The sequence below is a fragment of the Carassius auratus genome, chromosome 45 (assembly GCF_003368295.1).
Source record: "Carassius auratus strain Wakin chromosome 45, ASM336829v1, whole genome shotgun sequence".
NCBI classification, from domain to species: Eukaryota; Metazoa; Chordata; class Actinopteri; order Cypriniformes; family Cyprinidae; genus Carassius; species Carassius auratus.
Window position 1 is genome coordinate 16,441,941 of NC_039287.1, and position 17,571 is coordinate 16,459,511.

The 17,571-nt window shown below is 36.0% G+C and overlaps 3 protein-coding genes across 4 annotated transcripts in view; 2 read left to right on the forward strand and 1 right to left on the reverse strand.

Annotated features, from left to right (window-relative positions):
- The window catches only part of trim67 (tripartite motif containing 67), a 34,857-nt gene extending 27,284 nt beyond the window's left edge, over positions 1-7,573 (forward strand). For both annotated transcript variants that reach the window (XM_026233820.1, XM_026233821.1), the window contains 2 exons: positions 3,096-3,258; positions 4,198-7,573. In XM_026233820.1, coding sequence (XP_026089605.1) covers positions 3,096-3,258; positions 4,198-4,242 — 208 coding nt within the window. In that variant the 3' untranslated portion in view covers positions 4,243-7,573. The remainder of the gene's footprint in view (positions 1-3,095; positions 3,259-4,197) is intronic.
- A 1,326-nt stretch (positions 7,574-8,899) lies between these two features.
- Positions 8,900-13,429, reverse strand: fsaf1 (40S small subunit processome assembly factor 1). Its single transcript, XM_026233822.1, has 7 exons — positions 13,185-13,429; positions 12,365-12,567; positions 11,872-11,931; positions 11,291-11,386; positions 9,903-9,989; positions 9,759-9,796; positions 8,900-9,393 (listed from the first exon to the last, which is right to left on the reverse strand). The coding sequence occupies exons 1-7, from the start codon at positions 13,270-13,272 to the stop codon at positions 9,270-9,272; spliced, it is 696 nt and encodes a 231-aa protein (XP_026089607.1). The 5' UTR covers positions 13,273-13,429; the 3' UTR covers positions 8,900-9,269.
- A 664-nt stretch (positions 13,430-14,093) lies between these two features.
- The window catches only part of gnpat (glyceronephosphate O-acyltransferase), a 28,475-nt gene continuing 24,997 nt past the window's right edge, over positions 14,094-17,571 (forward strand). The window contains exons 1-3 of the mRNA XM_026233823.1: positions 14,094-14,392; positions 15,670-15,861; positions 16,101-16,277. Of these exons, the coding sequence (XP_026089608.1) occupies positions 14,363-14,392; positions 15,670-15,861; positions 16,101-16,277 (399 nt within the window). The 5' untranslated portion in view covers positions 14,094-14,362. The remainder of the gene's footprint in view (positions 14,393-15,669; positions 15,862-16,100; positions 16,278-17,571) is intronic.

A 17,571-nucleotide genomic window follows, 5' to 3' on the forward strand; every position in this document is an offset into this window, starting at 1 on the left:
AGTTACCGACTGCAGCTTTAAGTTAAAATAAGATACATTTTTAAGAAAAGTGTTTCAAAACCTTTCATTTTTTTCACTATTCCAATGTCCAACAAAGCAAAATGGATTTTGTGTGAATAGTCACTAAGTCACTTAGAATAAAAACAGCTGGCAAACACATAGATGTAAACGTACTGAAATACTATAAATGGAAGACCAAGATCACTGAGTCTTGGATTATTCATGTACACTATATTCTAGTATGTTTTAATCAGTGTGGAGCATTATAAACATTGTTTCGGTGTAAAGGTTTGACTAGAATATTCTTTAGAGCTTAATTGAAAATGTAGCGCATGTACACATGGTGTATGTCAGACTTATGCTGATGCAGTGTCCTCCAGTGAGGATCAAGGACATGCTGATTATAACACTTGAATACTAATGCAGTGATTTAAAATTCTGCCTGTTTATTGATAGTGAGGTGACTGCGAGGACACACTAACAGTACTGGTAGCGTTACACTTAACAGTCCCTGAAATCTGTGCCTTTCTGTGTAACATATTTAATGTAGCCTGAAACCAAACAGTTTCTTTGTCAGTCTTGGATCCACCATGTGTGTATGTATGTATATATATACAGTATTGTTCAAAATAATAGCAGTACAATGTGACTAACCAGAATAATCAAGGTTTTTCGTATATTTTTGTATTGCTACGTGGCAAACAAGTTACCAGTAGATTCAGTAGATTGTCAGAAAACAAACAAGACCCAGCATTCATGATATGCACGCTCTTAAGGCTGTGCAATTGGGCAATTAGTTGAATTAGTTGAAAGGGGTGTGTTCAAAAAAATAGCAGTGTGGCATTCAATCACTGAGGTCATCAATTTTGTGAAGAAACAGGTGTGAATCAGGTGGCCCCTATTTAAGGACGAAGCCAACACTTGTTGAACATGCATTTGAAAGCTGAGGAAAATGGGTCGTTCAAGACATTGTTCAGAAGAACAGCGTACTTTGATTAAAAAGTTAATTAGAGAGGGGAAAACCTATAAAGAGGTGCAAAAAATGATAGGCTGTTCAGCTAAAATGATCTCCAATGCCTTAAAATGGAGAGCAAAACCAGAGAGACGTGGAAGAAAACGGAAGACAACCATCAACATGGATAGAAGAATAACCAGAATGGCAAAGGCTCAGCCAATGATCACCTCCAGGATGATCAAAGACAGTCTGGAGTTACCTGTAAGTACTGTGACAGTTAGAAGACGTCTGTGTGAAGCTAATCTATTTTCAAGAATCCCCCGCAAAGTCCCTCTGTTAAAAAAAAGGCATGTGCAGAAGAGGTTACAATTTGCCAAAGAACACATCAACTGGCCTAAAGAGAAATGGAGGAACATTTTGTGGACTGATGAGAGTAAAATTGTTCTTTTTGGGTCCAAGGGCCACAGGCAGTTTGTGAGACGACCCCCAAACTCTGAATTCAAGCCACAGTACACAGTGAAGACAGTGAAGCATGGAGGTGCAAGCATCATGATATGGGCATGTTTCTCCTACTATGGTGTTGGGCCTATTTATCGCATACCAGGGATCATGGATCAGTTTGCATATGTTAAAATACTTGAAGAGGTCATGTTGCCCTATGCTGAAGAGGACATGCCCTTGAAATGGTTGTTTCAACAAGACAATGACCCAAAACACACTAGTAAACGGGCAAAGTCTTGGTTCCAAACCAACAAAATTAATGTTATGGAGTGGCCAGCCCAATCTCCAGACCTTAATCCAATTGAGAACTTGTGGGGTGATATCAAAAATGCTGTTTCTGAAGCAAAACCAAGAAATGTGAATGAATTGTGGAATGTTGTTAAAGAATCATGGAGTGGAATAACAGCTGAGAGGTGCCACAAGTTGGTTGACTCCATGCCACACAGATGTCAAGCAGTTTTAAAAAACTGTGGTCATACAACTAAATATTAGTTTAGTGATTCACAGGATTGCTAAATCCCAGAAAAAAAAAATGTTTGTACAAAATAGTTTTGAGTTTCTACAGTCAAAGGTAGACACTGCTATTTTTTTGAACACACCCCTTTCAACTAATTGCCCAATTGCACAGCCTTAAGAGCGTGCATATCATGAATGCTGGGTCTTGTTTGTTTTCTGACAATCTACTGAACCTACTGGTAACTTGTTTGCCACGTAGCAATAAAAAATATACTAAAAACCTTGATTATTCTGGTTAGTCACATTGTACTGCTATTATTTTGAACAATACTGTATATACATTTAGAAATCTTGTTTTCCCAACATGTTTCTTTTATTCTTTCGTCCCTCCATTACCCAGGGTCTCTAAGCAGGTTAACAATTTAGGTTTGTATAGTCACTCCTGTAGAACTGTGCTAGCAATAGTCCTAGTAATCTTATTAGCTTTGTGATAGTTGTTAGATAAGAGAATGTTCCAGAAACTCAACGGTTCTGTCGTATTAAGTGCACAGTACTAAATACACGTGGAAACATTTAATTCACATATAAACAGTAATCTACTTTCTTACATACAGCACATCAAATATAGTAAACGGAGACTAAGTTCAGCTGTATTTGCTTGATGTGTAAGAACAAATCTCACTGGTTCCTGCCGGAGTTCAAACATGCTTGAATGACACGTAAGAACCAACCTCGTTGGTTTTTGCGCATCAAGTAAACATGGTTGAAATTCTGTTTTCAATACTGATGTGGGAGTATCTTCATTTGTGTTCCAAAGAACGTTTACTGGGTTTGGACTTTATGAGGAAAAACAGGTGGAAATAGGCCCAGTGTTTAGAAATACATGATATGTAGAGTTTCCTTGTGTTCCTCAACGTGTATCTTAAAACAACAATGAGCTGTTTCTTCACTACTCTATAAATATAGTAGGTGATATCACACTTGCAGTCATCATGTCAGACTGTATATTAGCACTACTGTGATTCAGAAGTAACACACACTGGAGTAAAGTGGAGTCATAGCACAGTTCTCCATTTCTTGCATCCTTCTCATTCCTCTGCCCAGAGAGATCTTGGATCAAAAGAAAATGCATGTGTGTACTGTGTCACTGATTCCCTTCATTTGGCTCCTTCCTCTTCTACAGAGCTGAGGGTGGCATCACAAAGGGTTCGACTGTGGGGATTCTGTTAGACCTGACAAAACATACCCTGACCTTCTTCATCAACAAACAGCAGCATGGACCCATGGCTTTCGAGAACCTGGAGGGTGTGTTCATGCCCGCGGTTAGCCTTAACCGCAACGTCCAGGTGAGCGGCATTGGGATGCAAGAACTGTCTCTTATACTGAATCATTCTCGTGACCTTAAGCTGCATGACCAAACATCTGGATTCTTCTGGCATGTTTGGATTTTTTCTCTTTTCCCCCCCACAAATGTTATCCTAAGTTTAAATTTAAGAGCTCAAATAAAAACTTTAGGGGTGCAGTATGGTCGCTGTCCTGTATTAAACATTAATAAAGTGATACAAGAAGACATTTAGAATTATTTATTTTATTAAAATATAAAATGTACACTATAGGTTTGTAAATATTTCTGCTTCAAACTGTATTTAATAATTATAGGCCTACTTTAAACTATATGTATATGTATAATATATATTATTTGGCTGTTACTAGTAAAAATCTATATATTTAAGCAGCCCAGACAGCAGCTACAAGAGTTTACGTTGAATTAAACGCCACTTTTAATTATAACGATTTACTGTTGCTGGCTGCTCATTTAAAACGATGCACTGTTACAACTCTCTTAAAAGCAACATATTACAATATAAACACCATAATAATGCATCAGCAGCAGTTTTAAAATGCGAGTCGTAGAATGTGCAACAGCACCGTGTGTTTATTTTGACATGCAACACTCATATCCGTCAAAGGAAATCATATGCTTTTTAGGTTTAATAGTAACATAAGGCTGTTTCACAATTCCTGTTTTCCATGCCTAAATTTAAGATCATACAAAACCATATATTTCATAAAAATTTGATCCTAAGTAGATTTTACAGTTTGCACAGATCTATTTTGAGTTGTAAATGTGAGTGAAATACTTAAATGGTTCCTTTTGAAAGTGAATAGATGTAAATAGAATAATTTAAGATGAATTATAATATGAATCTGATTTCTGTGCATAGTCTTCATCAGCACATCATATCTCTCTCAACATTAATAACTGAAATGTATATTTTTCACAGGTGACTCTGATCACAGGTTTGGAAGTCCCAAAGAGCATCATGTGATCATCTTGGACCAATGAGAACAAGCCAGAACCTTCTTGTCAAACAAATCAGTGCTCTTAGACTGCACTGTCATACTGATCTTAATATTTTTTCCCCTTATGATCATATGGGTGATTTGCATTTTGGTGTTTACGAATCAATCCCATGTTTATGGAAAAGCAAACCGTGATGTCCCTATGGGGGTCGAAGCTGGAGTCGAACCCCAAAGCACTTTGAAATAAAGTTCTGCCTGTTTTTCATACCTCCAGCGAAAGATTAGCAGTTTCAAAAATCTAATTTGGATTAAAACCAATTTATCATCCATTTGATGTGTTAGCAATGGAACGGAGTGATCAAACCCAACCGATAGTGATCAAACAACTGCGAAACTAAAGGTGAATTTGAAAATGTTTCAGGTTAATCTCACATGCTACATGAATCTCAGGTTTAATCACCTTTAATGTGCTTCAAAAAACCATGAATCTTCGGTGCTGGGATTGAAAAAGTCCCGGTCAAGCCAAAAGCCCTGCGTCAGATTATAGTGAAGTTTACAGTCTATTCAGTTCACAGTTCTATGAGAAAAAATTTAAATCTGATTGCTAACAGCACACTTCTGTTGAATTAGCTGCACAATCTGATTCATAATTCATGATTTTAGCACAAACAGTGCAGGATGAGTTACATGCTGAAGTGTAATACTTAACGTATGCACTATTGTCTTGCAAACAGCACTAAAACACACACACACACACACACACACACAAAAAACTCCAGGTTTACAGAAATGAAATAATACCTGCCATAGACTGTGTCCTCACCACCAAGTCTTGGTGCTTAATATGAGCCACAATTGCGAATACTTAGCCAGAATCTCAACTCTGAGGTCTCCTTACACTGTGACCGATATATTCCTTAAGAGTCTTGAAGTTGAAGTGTGCAATTTCAACGCTATCTCGCGACCAATTCATACATATTTTACGAGGTGGCTAATTCGTACGAATTTGTACGACCTCCCTCATACAATTTTTTCGTATGATTTGTCTAGACCCCTGTGGTGGGTAGGTTTAGGGGCGGGGTTAGGTGCACGTCATTAGTTCAAATTCATACCAATTGTGCAACTCGTAAAATACGTACGAATTGCCTTGAGATCGGGCTGGTAATTTTCCCTTGTCCCAGCTGAAGTAAGCCATGTTAGGTTGATTTCGCAAAAAAAGTGTAAACATTGTCTCAGAACATTGCTTTGTTTGTTTTTCTACTCCTAGCAACAACGACTTAACCAATAGTGAGAGTTTAGGGCGGGGCTATCTGTATTTGTGACCAATGACAAATGAGTGTAGGGGAAACCTGTTTGAAAACAGTCACTATTTTTGTAAATTTATTTAGTGATACACTTACACACTTTGACTTTAAATACATGACAGACTCAAGCTTCATACACCTCATTACAAGTAAATGAGCACTTCATGGTTCGATTTATCAGTATTATTTCCATCCCGCGCTCTTTAAAGGTTTCCATGCTTTTTTAGATTCTGATGTCGAAATGTCAAGTCAGAGCATGTAGTTGGGAGAGAAGATTGCGTTTGCATGTTGTACAGCTGTAAATATGGTTAAAGCATTGAAGCGCGCATGAGTTACACATTCATTATATTGAGTTTGTTACAGTGTGATGACTGGATCAAACAAGAATACAGCATAGACGCAGAGTTTGCAATCTGCCTCCTAGTGTTTGTTGTGTGGAATTATTTATGATAACATAGCTTTGCGTTAAAACCCCCAAAAGCTATGTAACTCCATAACAGCGCTTTTATTCTCATAAAACTGGTCACATTAAATGGTATGAAGAGTCACTTATGGGCCTTGCAATAGGAGATACAAACCTATGTTCAGTTCATACCTCTTTTAAAATTACGATGGTTTCAGAGTGAAATGAAAGATAAATGTAAGATATTTATGTTTATTATCCTGCCCAGACACTTACTTACTGGATTATGAGAGCATATGATGACCCATTGGTGATGTAAAACATGGGGTGTTGTTGATATTTATAACACGTTTCTATGAACAGTGTAATTAATGTAAATAGCTTGAGCTGATGCTTTTATTGCGCAATGATTACTTAGTTGTCAGAAGTACCAAGCTAAACTGGAACAGCACTATGTAAATAAATAAGAAATATTTCAAAAGAGTGGTAACATGTAAAAAGTTGTGCTTAAAGGAATGTTCTGGGTTCAGTCAGGGCCATTGTCTGCTTGGGACAGCTGGGAATGTTGTTCCAGGTCATTTATCAACATCTTCACACTACTGTGATGGCTTTTCAAGTATAAATCACAGAAAAAAGATTTTTTTTTTGCAGTAAAACACCAACACAAGAACCAGTACAATCTCATGGCAGTTTGTAACTGTTTTGGCAAAATGGTGACTTATTCATATGAATTTATTAAATCTCATAAGTTTTCAAAGGATCTATTTATGCCCCAGTGATGGCTATATTTATTATTAAATTAATAAAATTAATTTAATGCATTTAGCAGACACTTTTATCCAAAGCAACTTACAAAATATTCAAGATAACAATTTTCTCCTAACCTGTGTTCCCTGGGATTCAAACCCACAACATTGCGCTTGCTAGCGCAATGCATTACCACTTGAGCTACAGGAACACTATATTTAGGGGTAGGGTTAGAGATGGACATTCATGCTTACTTTTTCATTAAAACTTTTTATATTTTCCCATTGTACAAATTCATATGAAACCACTACCTGCCAAAGCGATTGGGCTGTAACATACACAATGACAGAAACCTTACACATGTTAACATGAGCCCTGAGCATGTTGAGTCCAACACAAGACCAAATGTAACCTCCATAGAAGTTTCTATATGTTTATTACATATCTCTGTATGTAGTGCCAGTATACGAAAAGCACCCATATACAAAGATGTAATGTGGATTAAATAGATGTTTTCTGAGACCTGGCATGGATCAAAAACATAATTTTTATTCTCCGTTCATGTTTTTTCATGTTCACAGCCAATTTTTGCTAATGGCCTTAATTATAGATGATGAGGCAGAAAGTCATGTGACTGAAACAGATGAATAGCTGAACTTTGAACATTCCTTTAAATCCAGTTTACAATGACTGTTTGGGTGACGCCTGCAAAACTGCCGTCCTTCCAAAAGGATCTATACTGCCGAATTAATTTTTTTAATATCACAATGATCCTTTTTTGTTTGTATTAAAGTATATTTAAAATTTGATGTCCGTGTACATAACAGAATCACTGCTCGTGTATTGAATATGAAACAAAATTCAGTCAAAGAGCAGTTTGCTGAGACTGGAATAATGCCAACATGAGAACTTGAGAGGGTGCAGTATATATGTATGTTAATAAACCAATTGTAGTGATGGAGAATTCATTATGTAGAGCTACATATGGATATGACCCAGAATCATGGGAGAAAAGATGTGTACTATGGGGATATTTACTTACTCAACAATATGGCTGAGGAAGTCAACTTGCAATTCCTGCCAATACTGAACTGCCACAAACTAAAAACTTCATATCAGGGGGTTCTTCAACTGTGGTCACCTTTTGCCCTGGGAAATATCAGAACCTTTGTCATTTTCTTAACCAACAAATGCAATCCCATTTCATCTCAAATGGAAATACCATGTTAAATTTTTTTTTTTATTATTATTATTACAATGGCCCATCTTGCCAAGGCTAATTTTATGGCTACCATTTTTTTTTGTATTCTAAATACAATTAGATAATATGGTCATGCTTTTTTTTTATTTTTTGAAACACCACAACTATACTTAATTTTTTTTCGGCACTTTGCATGCATTTGTAGAAGTTTCCCTTTTAGGCGCAAGTTTGAAAGTGTGGATCTGGAGAAAAAATAAAATAAAATCTATGGATATGTGGAGTTGTAAAAGTACCAAAAAAAAATAAATGAACACATGGACAATGATAGTTTTAATGTGATCCATCATATAACAAATTTAACATAATCCTTTCAGGCATAAAAGTGGCCATAGTTGAAGAAACACCCATCAACAGAAAGCACAGATGAATTCCACTGTATTAATTTATTTTTTATTTTCCAGAAACAAGGACATATATACGGAGCAATCCTATTTTTCCTCCGATTCTTTTGAAAGCGCATACAATGAAGTGCTCTTGAGGGAGTAGTATGGTGAACATGACTGTCTGTGAGCGCAACTATCATCAGAAAAACTTCTGTAGTCCTAAAAACAGAAAATCTGCCACAGTAACACGTTTTTAAGAATTTATTTTTCTATTTACAGCATATGCATGTGGATGTACATTAGTCAGGTGCCCTCAAATGATCGCATTATGAAAAGTTTGGAAAGGAAAGACTAGTTGTTTTTTCAGACGAGTCTTTCCACTGATCAGCTGACACAAGACACAGCTCTAGCATTGTGTATCATCATTTTCTCCTGTATGTGATCTCGAGCTCTCATTTGCTCTTACTAATGTGATTTTTGTACATCAAAACATTGTACATGACATTCTTTTCTTACTACTTGGTGTAGAAGAAAAACGGTCTTTCCCTTTTAATAAACAATACAACTGATCAATGCGTCTTTATTTGAAGTATCTCACCTGTGATTTTTTTTCCCAGCCACATAGATTTATTAAACTCCAGAAAGCAGTGTTTCAGCATTATTTATTGTGAATAAAAGTACACTTTTACACTTTCTGAAGGAATTATGTGTGTCAAATGCCCTGGTAGTGAGGTTGCTAAGATGTTCTGGGAGGTTTCTATATTACTGGGGTCTATAAAGCGCACTCGGGTACCAAAAGCTGTCAAACCATATTTTAACATATAATTTATGTCTGTAGCACAGACGCACCAAAGTGAAGAAACCAAAAAATATAAACCGTAATGGCATTATAAATGTTCAACAGATAAATGAAAGAGGTAAAGTTTCAATTACAGTCCAGTCAAAATGTGATATTCCATACATATTAAAACGATCTTGCATTTTGAAAGTGGTCTGAAGATTCAGAAACAGTCGCTCACTTTTTCACTTTAACTTTTAGTTTCTGAATGTCTTTGGAGCTCAACACCAGCATTCCGTTTTTGAAGCGACCAACTTGTCCACCGAGCTCTCCTCTCGACGATGATTTACTTTTCTCAGGCCTGAGAAGTCAAAAAGACAACCAAAGTTACAAAAACAATGACCAGATAACTTGACTTTGAGTGAAAATTCAATGAATTGTACAGGAATCTGTAGGCAAATCCATTTTCCCATGCAGATTTTGCTCATGTTCATGCAAGTTCACTGCATTAAGAAAAGCTACATGGTTTAAAAGTGACTCCTGTGTCAGTTGTGCTTCATGCATTATTGAAAATTCCTTTGTGAAATGTTGCTGAAATTTCACAAATGCACCTGAATACAATCAAGCACAAGCAAAGTACAACTAATATCATTTAAATGACAACTCCTGGAGAACAACACAAGGTGGACTTTTTTAATGTCCTGGAGTTCAAACATTAACACAAACCTTGATTTCCCTTCTTTCCTTCTTTTCTTCTGTGTTTCCTGACAAAAGACCCAGAGGAGAAATGTTAGTGTAAAGACTGCACATGCTGCAGAAGAAATCGAGTGTTTTAAAAAGTAATCATATAAGAGTCGCTGTTGTACTTACAGCTTTAGCTTCCTCTTTTGCTTTCATCTTCTGATCTTTTATCATTTGTTGATACATTTTGTAGTTAACATACTGCTTTTTCGGGGGCTACAGAAAGAAAAAAAAACATTTAATCATTCGAGCCTTGTAAAATAAAATAAAATAAAATTAATACTCTACACAAGTACTCAAACTGTTATTTTTGTATCGATATATATATATATATATATATATATATATAGGCTATTGATTATAAATAATAGCTTTTTGTTAATATTTTAAATTTAAAAAAAAATTCCCATTTATTTAGTTTTTTTTTTGTTCTATTTTTGACATTTTTATTTTTCAAGTAATGAAAATGTGAAAAAGGCGTTTTCAACTACTATGTACTTTGTTTAAGTGAATCGATGTATTAACATCATGTAGATACACAAGTAATTACAGTTTTTAAACTCTACAAACCCCTGAAGCCACACTCAAAGCCAAAATTAACACCAGTCCTTTAACCTCAACTGCAGTGTGCTACAATTCATCATGAGCACAATAGGTACACTGTACACAAGCATATAGTAGTTAAATACACCATAATTTGAATTGGGATAAAAAATTCGTAGGGCAAAGGAGTGATCGAGTTACCTTCAGATGTCTGTGACAAATAAATGTACACTAGTCAATAGGGCTGTCACTTTTAGTTCGAAAATCGATTGCACAATCGATCAGACCAACCAAAAAAAGTTTCGAAAATGAACATTTTAACCAAATATGTACACTATTCATTTTAAAATAATTAAACAATTAAAAAATATAGATGTAACAAAACTCACAAACAAGCATAAAAAGAAAATAAAGAATTTCGAAAAATGCAGTATGCCTTGCGAAAGCTAGACAGAAAATACCAGCAATTCGAAAGCGACCATGCTGCGTTCGCACCAAACGCGAATAGAGCGTCTGGCGCGAATAATTTCAATGTTAAGTCAATATAAAGATGCGTTTACGTGCGTCGGGAGGTCTCGCGGCGCAGTAGACACGAATTCCCCTCATTCGCGCATCTAGTTACAGGAGATTCTGAGTTATGAGAAGGACCATTGCAAGCTGACAGCGACCGGCTTTTGTGATGGAAAACTGGCAGAAATACACCCACCTTGCGCAGCTGTACCTGTGCGTCCCACATCAGTGTGGTCGAAAATGATTTTTTCCCAAAAGTGACAGCCCTACTTGTCAATAGGTCAAGCAACAATCTGTCCAGGACTCTTCTGCCTGCTATAGCGCCCCTAGTGGCGATGATGAGAATGCATACTTGTGATGTGTTGTAAACTGCATACTGAGGCAATTCTCAACACAAAGCAGACTGAATGCTTTCTTATAGTTGCTTTGGGCGCATCTGATTATTGGATGTGTGTTGAACTCACTCGGGCTCCCAGCATGATGGCCCTGTCCTGCTCAAAGACCCTCTGCTGCTGCTTCTGATACCCCGACAGCCCAAACTTGTGAACCTCAAACCGAGCCTGTGAAGGACACACACACACACACACACACACACACCATGGTGAGTTCATGTGATAAATGAGAAACAAGTGGCTTATCATACTACAAAAGGGATTCAAAGGGGTGGAGCTTCAACTCCATTCACATCCATTCAACAACAAAAATAAAACAAAAATACCATGAGGTCTCCCAATCTGTGTACGCAGTGTTAATATTATTTTTCTTTTTTTGCACGCTTGCGTGTGAGTTTGATCACTGTTGGAGCTTGGCTTTGCTGAAAAAATGGATCCTGAGTCAGCCGAGAGAAATCTGTCGTTTCTCAGGAAGATCCAGTTTGACAATTCGATAAAAAATTACAAGGTCAATTAACAAATGCATGGATTTAGATAATGCATTTAGAAAACAGATGTGGATTTTAGAACAGGGTGGATTTTAATTTTGTTCCGACTTTTAAAATGCTGATTACTTGGACAGTTCACTAGGTTTTGAAAAGCAATAACCTCACCTTTTCTATTGCCAGTTTCTCATCTGAGCCCGATTTCTTCTTTCCTTTAACATCAGGAACCTGAGGATAAACACAGATGAGATGATGTGGTTGCATTTATTAGTTCATGCACATACTCAAAACACAAGGATTTCCATTTCACATGAATTAGACCGGGATTGGGGTATATAATCACAATCTTGCCAACTACATTTTTTTCTTGGGATTTTTTTTTAAAATAAAGACTACAAGATATGTTTGATACATAATGGTTGTGCCATTTAACTTATGCCATGGATTAGTTTAATTATAGCCTAACTTTAGCTTGTAACTTCTAGGGTTATTCAAATTAATTTGCGATTTGAGGGAACCAGGGTGATACTTACTTTTGCATTGGCCTTAAAAAATACATCACAGCAGCACTCTATATCTACAGAATCAGTCAAATGATTGGCTCAACAAAAAGAAAAAAGAAAATCCCTCATGGAGCAAAGACGCTGCATGCTTTTCTTACCTTCTGCCCTGGTTCAGCAGTCTTGGGTATTTTGTTCTTCTTCAGAGGATCAGTAAATGTAACCAGCTCTACACTGGAAAGTTCAGCTCCAGACGGGATGTTTTCACAAACTGTGGAGCTCGTCATGATCTGCTCGGAGCCTGTGTCTCCTGTAGACTTCTTTCTCTTCTGAGTCTTTTTCAATCCTTTGTTTTTTCTATCCCCTAAACATGAAGAAGAAGAAAAAAACTATTACCATCAGCAATTACACATTTCATAAAGTGTTGTTGGTTTTGTATGTAGGCCTATATTTACATTAGCCATTTAGCATAAACACAAATGAGGAGGACAACAGAAGCAATCAGACCAAAACGATAATAATTTCACAGACAGGGCTTAACCATAGTTTAGTTAGTATATATATATGCCTTAGAAAAAAATGATAATAAACAAACATTACTGGTCTGCATCTTGAGATAAAAAAGGACACTTCCATATTTTAAGACCAATCGGTGCAAGTTTATTTTAGGTGGCTGTGAATCCAGGAGTAAATGTAACGAGGAATACTTTTTATATGTTTTCCTCAGTAATGTTTCAATACATTTGTTTTGTTTACAGTATGCAGTATATAGTGCACACTATGTAGTACGCTGCTAATTCAATGTGAACCTAACCCTGCAGCACTACACAAGTTACACTGAGTGAAGTTATCATACATCTCTCGGTGGCTTGTTCTTATGCTGTAAACCGCTGTTAATCACCATCTGCTAATGTCTACGATACTGGGACTGTGTCAGGATGTCTGTTAACGTTAGCTGTTTAAAAAAAACTTCAGACTTACCAAAATCATACAACTGGTTTAGAACTTGATCGAGGAAAAGATGATCGCCATCCGCCTCCCCATCCTGTTCATCTCTTTTCACGCTCATTTTTTAAGATAAATAAAACACGTTTCAACAGCAATGTTGGCTTTCGTGTGTTTCACGTGTGTGTATCGTACACGCGAGATGTCCCTTTTCGCTTTCCGTCAACACGTTCTTGGTACCGGAAGTAGCACGGTCGTGACAGCGCAGGACTGGAGCAGGAGGAAACTAGCGTCTGTAAAAACCCTCGCTGTCCTCCGGGCGGCGCGTGGAGGCCCAGAGCCTCCAGTGACAACAATCAAATCTCACGACATTTTTGTCTTACTATATGTAAGGTAAAAGTGATCAACTTTTAGATAAATTACTATTAAAATGTGCTACCTGATATAAAAATAAATACAAAAAAATCGCGCATGTAAAAGAGCACTCTAGTAATCCCAAACGCCATTCATATAGCGCTGAGAAAAGTAACATGTACCACGTGATCTATCTATCTATCTATCTATCTATCTATCTATCTATCTATCTATCTATCTATCTATCTATCTATCTATCTATCTATCTATTCTATCTATCTATCTATCTATCTATCTATCTATCTATCTATCTATCTATCTATCTATCTATCTATCGTGCTTACAGACATTATGAACTATTTTATCCGTTTTGCTGACTTTATCCAGATTTAGTCAGTGACCATACCTTCAGTTACATGAATCCCGCCCTCAAAGACGTGTAAACCAATCCAAAAACACAGAATGAATGACAGGGAGGAGGCGTTTCTGATTGGCTAAACGCAGGAACGCTCTCTCGATTCTTTTATGTTACGTAGCTGTGACTTAGACACAGCAGGTGACGTCAGTAGGGAGATTTAACGAGTGGCATTAAACAAGTAGCTTGGAGCACCTACGATTATAATATTAATGATAAATAAAATGATTACTTTTGACCAATCGCGACCGACTTGATCCAACAGCCGTACCTCCAAGCCCCGCCCACCCGGCATCGGCTGATTCATACTCATTTGTCACTCCACCCGCTTGTTGTATTTCTAAAACAGCTGTGAGTGTTACTGGACTGAACGATCAACCTTGATCCAAACTTTCTCACTCAGAACTCATCTCATCCATTACACTCATGTTTTGATAGTTGCGGAATGGAGATGGAATCTAGAGCTTTGTATTCGGTGAGTGTTTTACAACATTTTTGCATGCTTTCTGACAAAATATTACATGCTTGCAACACTTGCAGTTTGAATCTATCACAGCTTCCTTCCTTTAATTGAAGGAAACATTAAGCACATTTCATGTCCAGTGCACACGAGCTTTTCGTGAAACAAAAATATTAAATCACATTTGTTATTACCTGGGTTTAGAGCCATATAGCAATAATAATAATAATAATAAAGAAATCAATGCAAAGCTTTCTATACAATCTGACAGCGTTTTTTGAATTATAGCAGTAATAATTACAAACATGCATATGTTTAAGCAGCATACATGTTTAGCTATTAATTTAATTATTTTCTTTTTTTATATTAATTACATATAAATGGATACACCTACAGTAGGGATGCACGATAATATCGGCACAATATCGGTATCGGCCGATAAAAGCTTAAAATGACCATTATCGGTATCGGCCGATATGAATATTTCTGCCGATGAGCCAAACCGATATTCTCCAAGTGAAATAATTGACCTGTTTTTCAGATGTGAATGTCTGTCTACATTTGTAAAATAATAAATTTATGGTAGAATCAGTACAGAAGAGATACATGGATTTCTCTTCAGTAAAATTAAAGTTTAAATATATCAGTATATATTTGTATATATATCGATATCGGTATCGGCATCGGCCAAAATTATTTTGAAAATATCGGCATATCGAATATCGGCCAAAATCCAATATCGTGCATCCCTAACCTACAGTACTGATTATTTTGTACTACTACAGTATTTTCCACATTTTAGAATAATTAAGTCAGATCTAGTTAAAAACCAAATGAATTAGTAGAATTTATAGTGGTTATAAGTTGTCTTGTTTTTATTATTATAACTAATGCTTATTATTTAGCATTAGTTATCAACCTTAGCATTTCATGAATCAAAAGAATATTATACAATGTATAATTTTATAGAAAAATGTGTTCAAAATAAAAAATTTTTAACCAAGATCTGCACGGTCTCGGCATTCTGGAAATTAACTCTTCATATGTGCAGTTTATATTTGGTAAAATGAACAAGCATTTATTAATTAATTTAAAACATTTAAGCATAAGCAAATCAAAATCAGTTCAGTAAGTCAACCATAATTCTGTCATATTATTTTATTCATTGGTTTTGTGTAATTGTGTATGTAATTGTAATGTATTACAGTTAAAAAAAAGAAAGTTCTTTCAGTTCATATAATGAATCACCATTATCTTATTATTATAAAAAGCATGCATCTGTCTTCATACAGCCTAGGCATCCAATGCTGAAGAAGCAGGATGATTTTGAAGACATTCTGGAGGAGAGGCGACGTTCCAGTGATCTGCGATACGCACTGAGATGCTACACTCCCACACTCTATAGAGGACTAGTGCCCTGCAAAGCCAGCATGCTGAAAAGCATCGTTCTGCAGTCAGACCACCTGCAGTATGTCATTAAACAGGTACAGAAACCACAAAGAGCACCACCATCCTTCTCAGTGCCACAGTTTTATGTTTTTATTTAGGAACCCTAAATTCTGTAAGATATTGTGGAGGAATTGGACATTCAAAGGAAATGTGCTCTTGTTTAATTATTATTATGTCAATATTACAGTGTTGTGCTCTCCATTTCTTGGTCTGGATCTAGGAATACAGATCAGACCCTGGATGCTTTAATGGCTACTGAGTTGTGTGTGTGTAGGTTTCATCAGAATCAGGAGACAGCAGCGAGTGTGTTGCGGAAGAAGCGTCTCTTATTCTGGATGAGATGGCTCACCGTCTGCAGCTCAGCACTATTCGTTTCTTTGCCTTTACGCTCAGCAAAGCCTTCAAGAGGCTCTTCCGCAGCGTGTGTGTGAATGAAGAAGGCATCCAGAGAGTGAGTGACTCTTCACTGTTCCCAAAATACACGTGTGAATTTCCTGCTAAAACACCTGGCATCTACACTACTAGGGTCATCTAATGCTACTAAAACAGCTGTCCTCATTTAATTCAAATCCCTTGTCATTAGTATGTTATTGTTAAAGTGCCTATTAACATATATTTTATATTAGTCAAAAATATTGAATAATTAAGCTTTTTTGAAAACATTTTTGAAAGACGTTTCTTTTGTGCACCAAGACTGCGTTTATTTAATACATATACAAATACAGTAAAACAGTAAAAAATGTGAAATATATTTTTTTTATGCATAATGTACTTGACATTAGAATTTATTTAAAATGTAATCTTTGTAACATCTAAAATGTCTACATTGTCACGATTTATCAATTTAATGCATCCTTGCTGATTAAAACAACTATTTTTATTTATTTGATGTACCTCCCAAATCTTTAAGCTGCAAAACTGTTTTCAACATTGATAATAAGAAATGTTTCCTGATCAGTTAAATCAGCAGATTAGAAAATTCAGCTTTACATCACAGGAATAAATTACATTTTTAATAATTGTAATAATATTTCACAATGTTACTGTTTTTACTATATCTGTTTATCAAATGAAAACCGCTTTTGTGAGTATAATTATATATATATCTATATATATATCTCAAACATTTGACCGATTGTAGTTCCTGTAATAATGAAAGCACTGTTTGTTTTATTATTATATATATTTTTTTTAATGAACAGAAATAGGGAGTTTTGATACATTAAATCAATTAACAACAATTCACTGAAATGTCATGATTTCAGATGTTGCCAGAACTGTGTGTTCTTCAGCCCAACAGTGCTATACAATAGGTATTGAAGGGGATTTATTTTATTTTATTTCAGTTCATGTCTTATTATTATTATTTATTTTAGAATTACATACCCGATTCCAAAAACGTTGGGACACTGTACAAATTGTGAGTAAAAAAGGAATGTAATAATTGACAAATCTCATAAACTTATATTTTATTCACAGTAGAATATAGATAACTTATCAAATGTTGAAAGTGAGACATTTTGAAATGTCATGCCAAATATTGGCTCATTTTGGATTTCATGAGAGCTACACATTCCAAAAAAGTTGGGACAGGTACATTTGCATATAAGGAACAGCTGAAGGACCAATTTGCAACTTATTAGGTCTATTGGCAACATGATTGGGTATAAAAAGAGCCTCTCAGAGTGGCAGTGTCTCTCAGAAGTCAAGATGGGCAGAGGATCACCAATTCGCCCAATGCTACG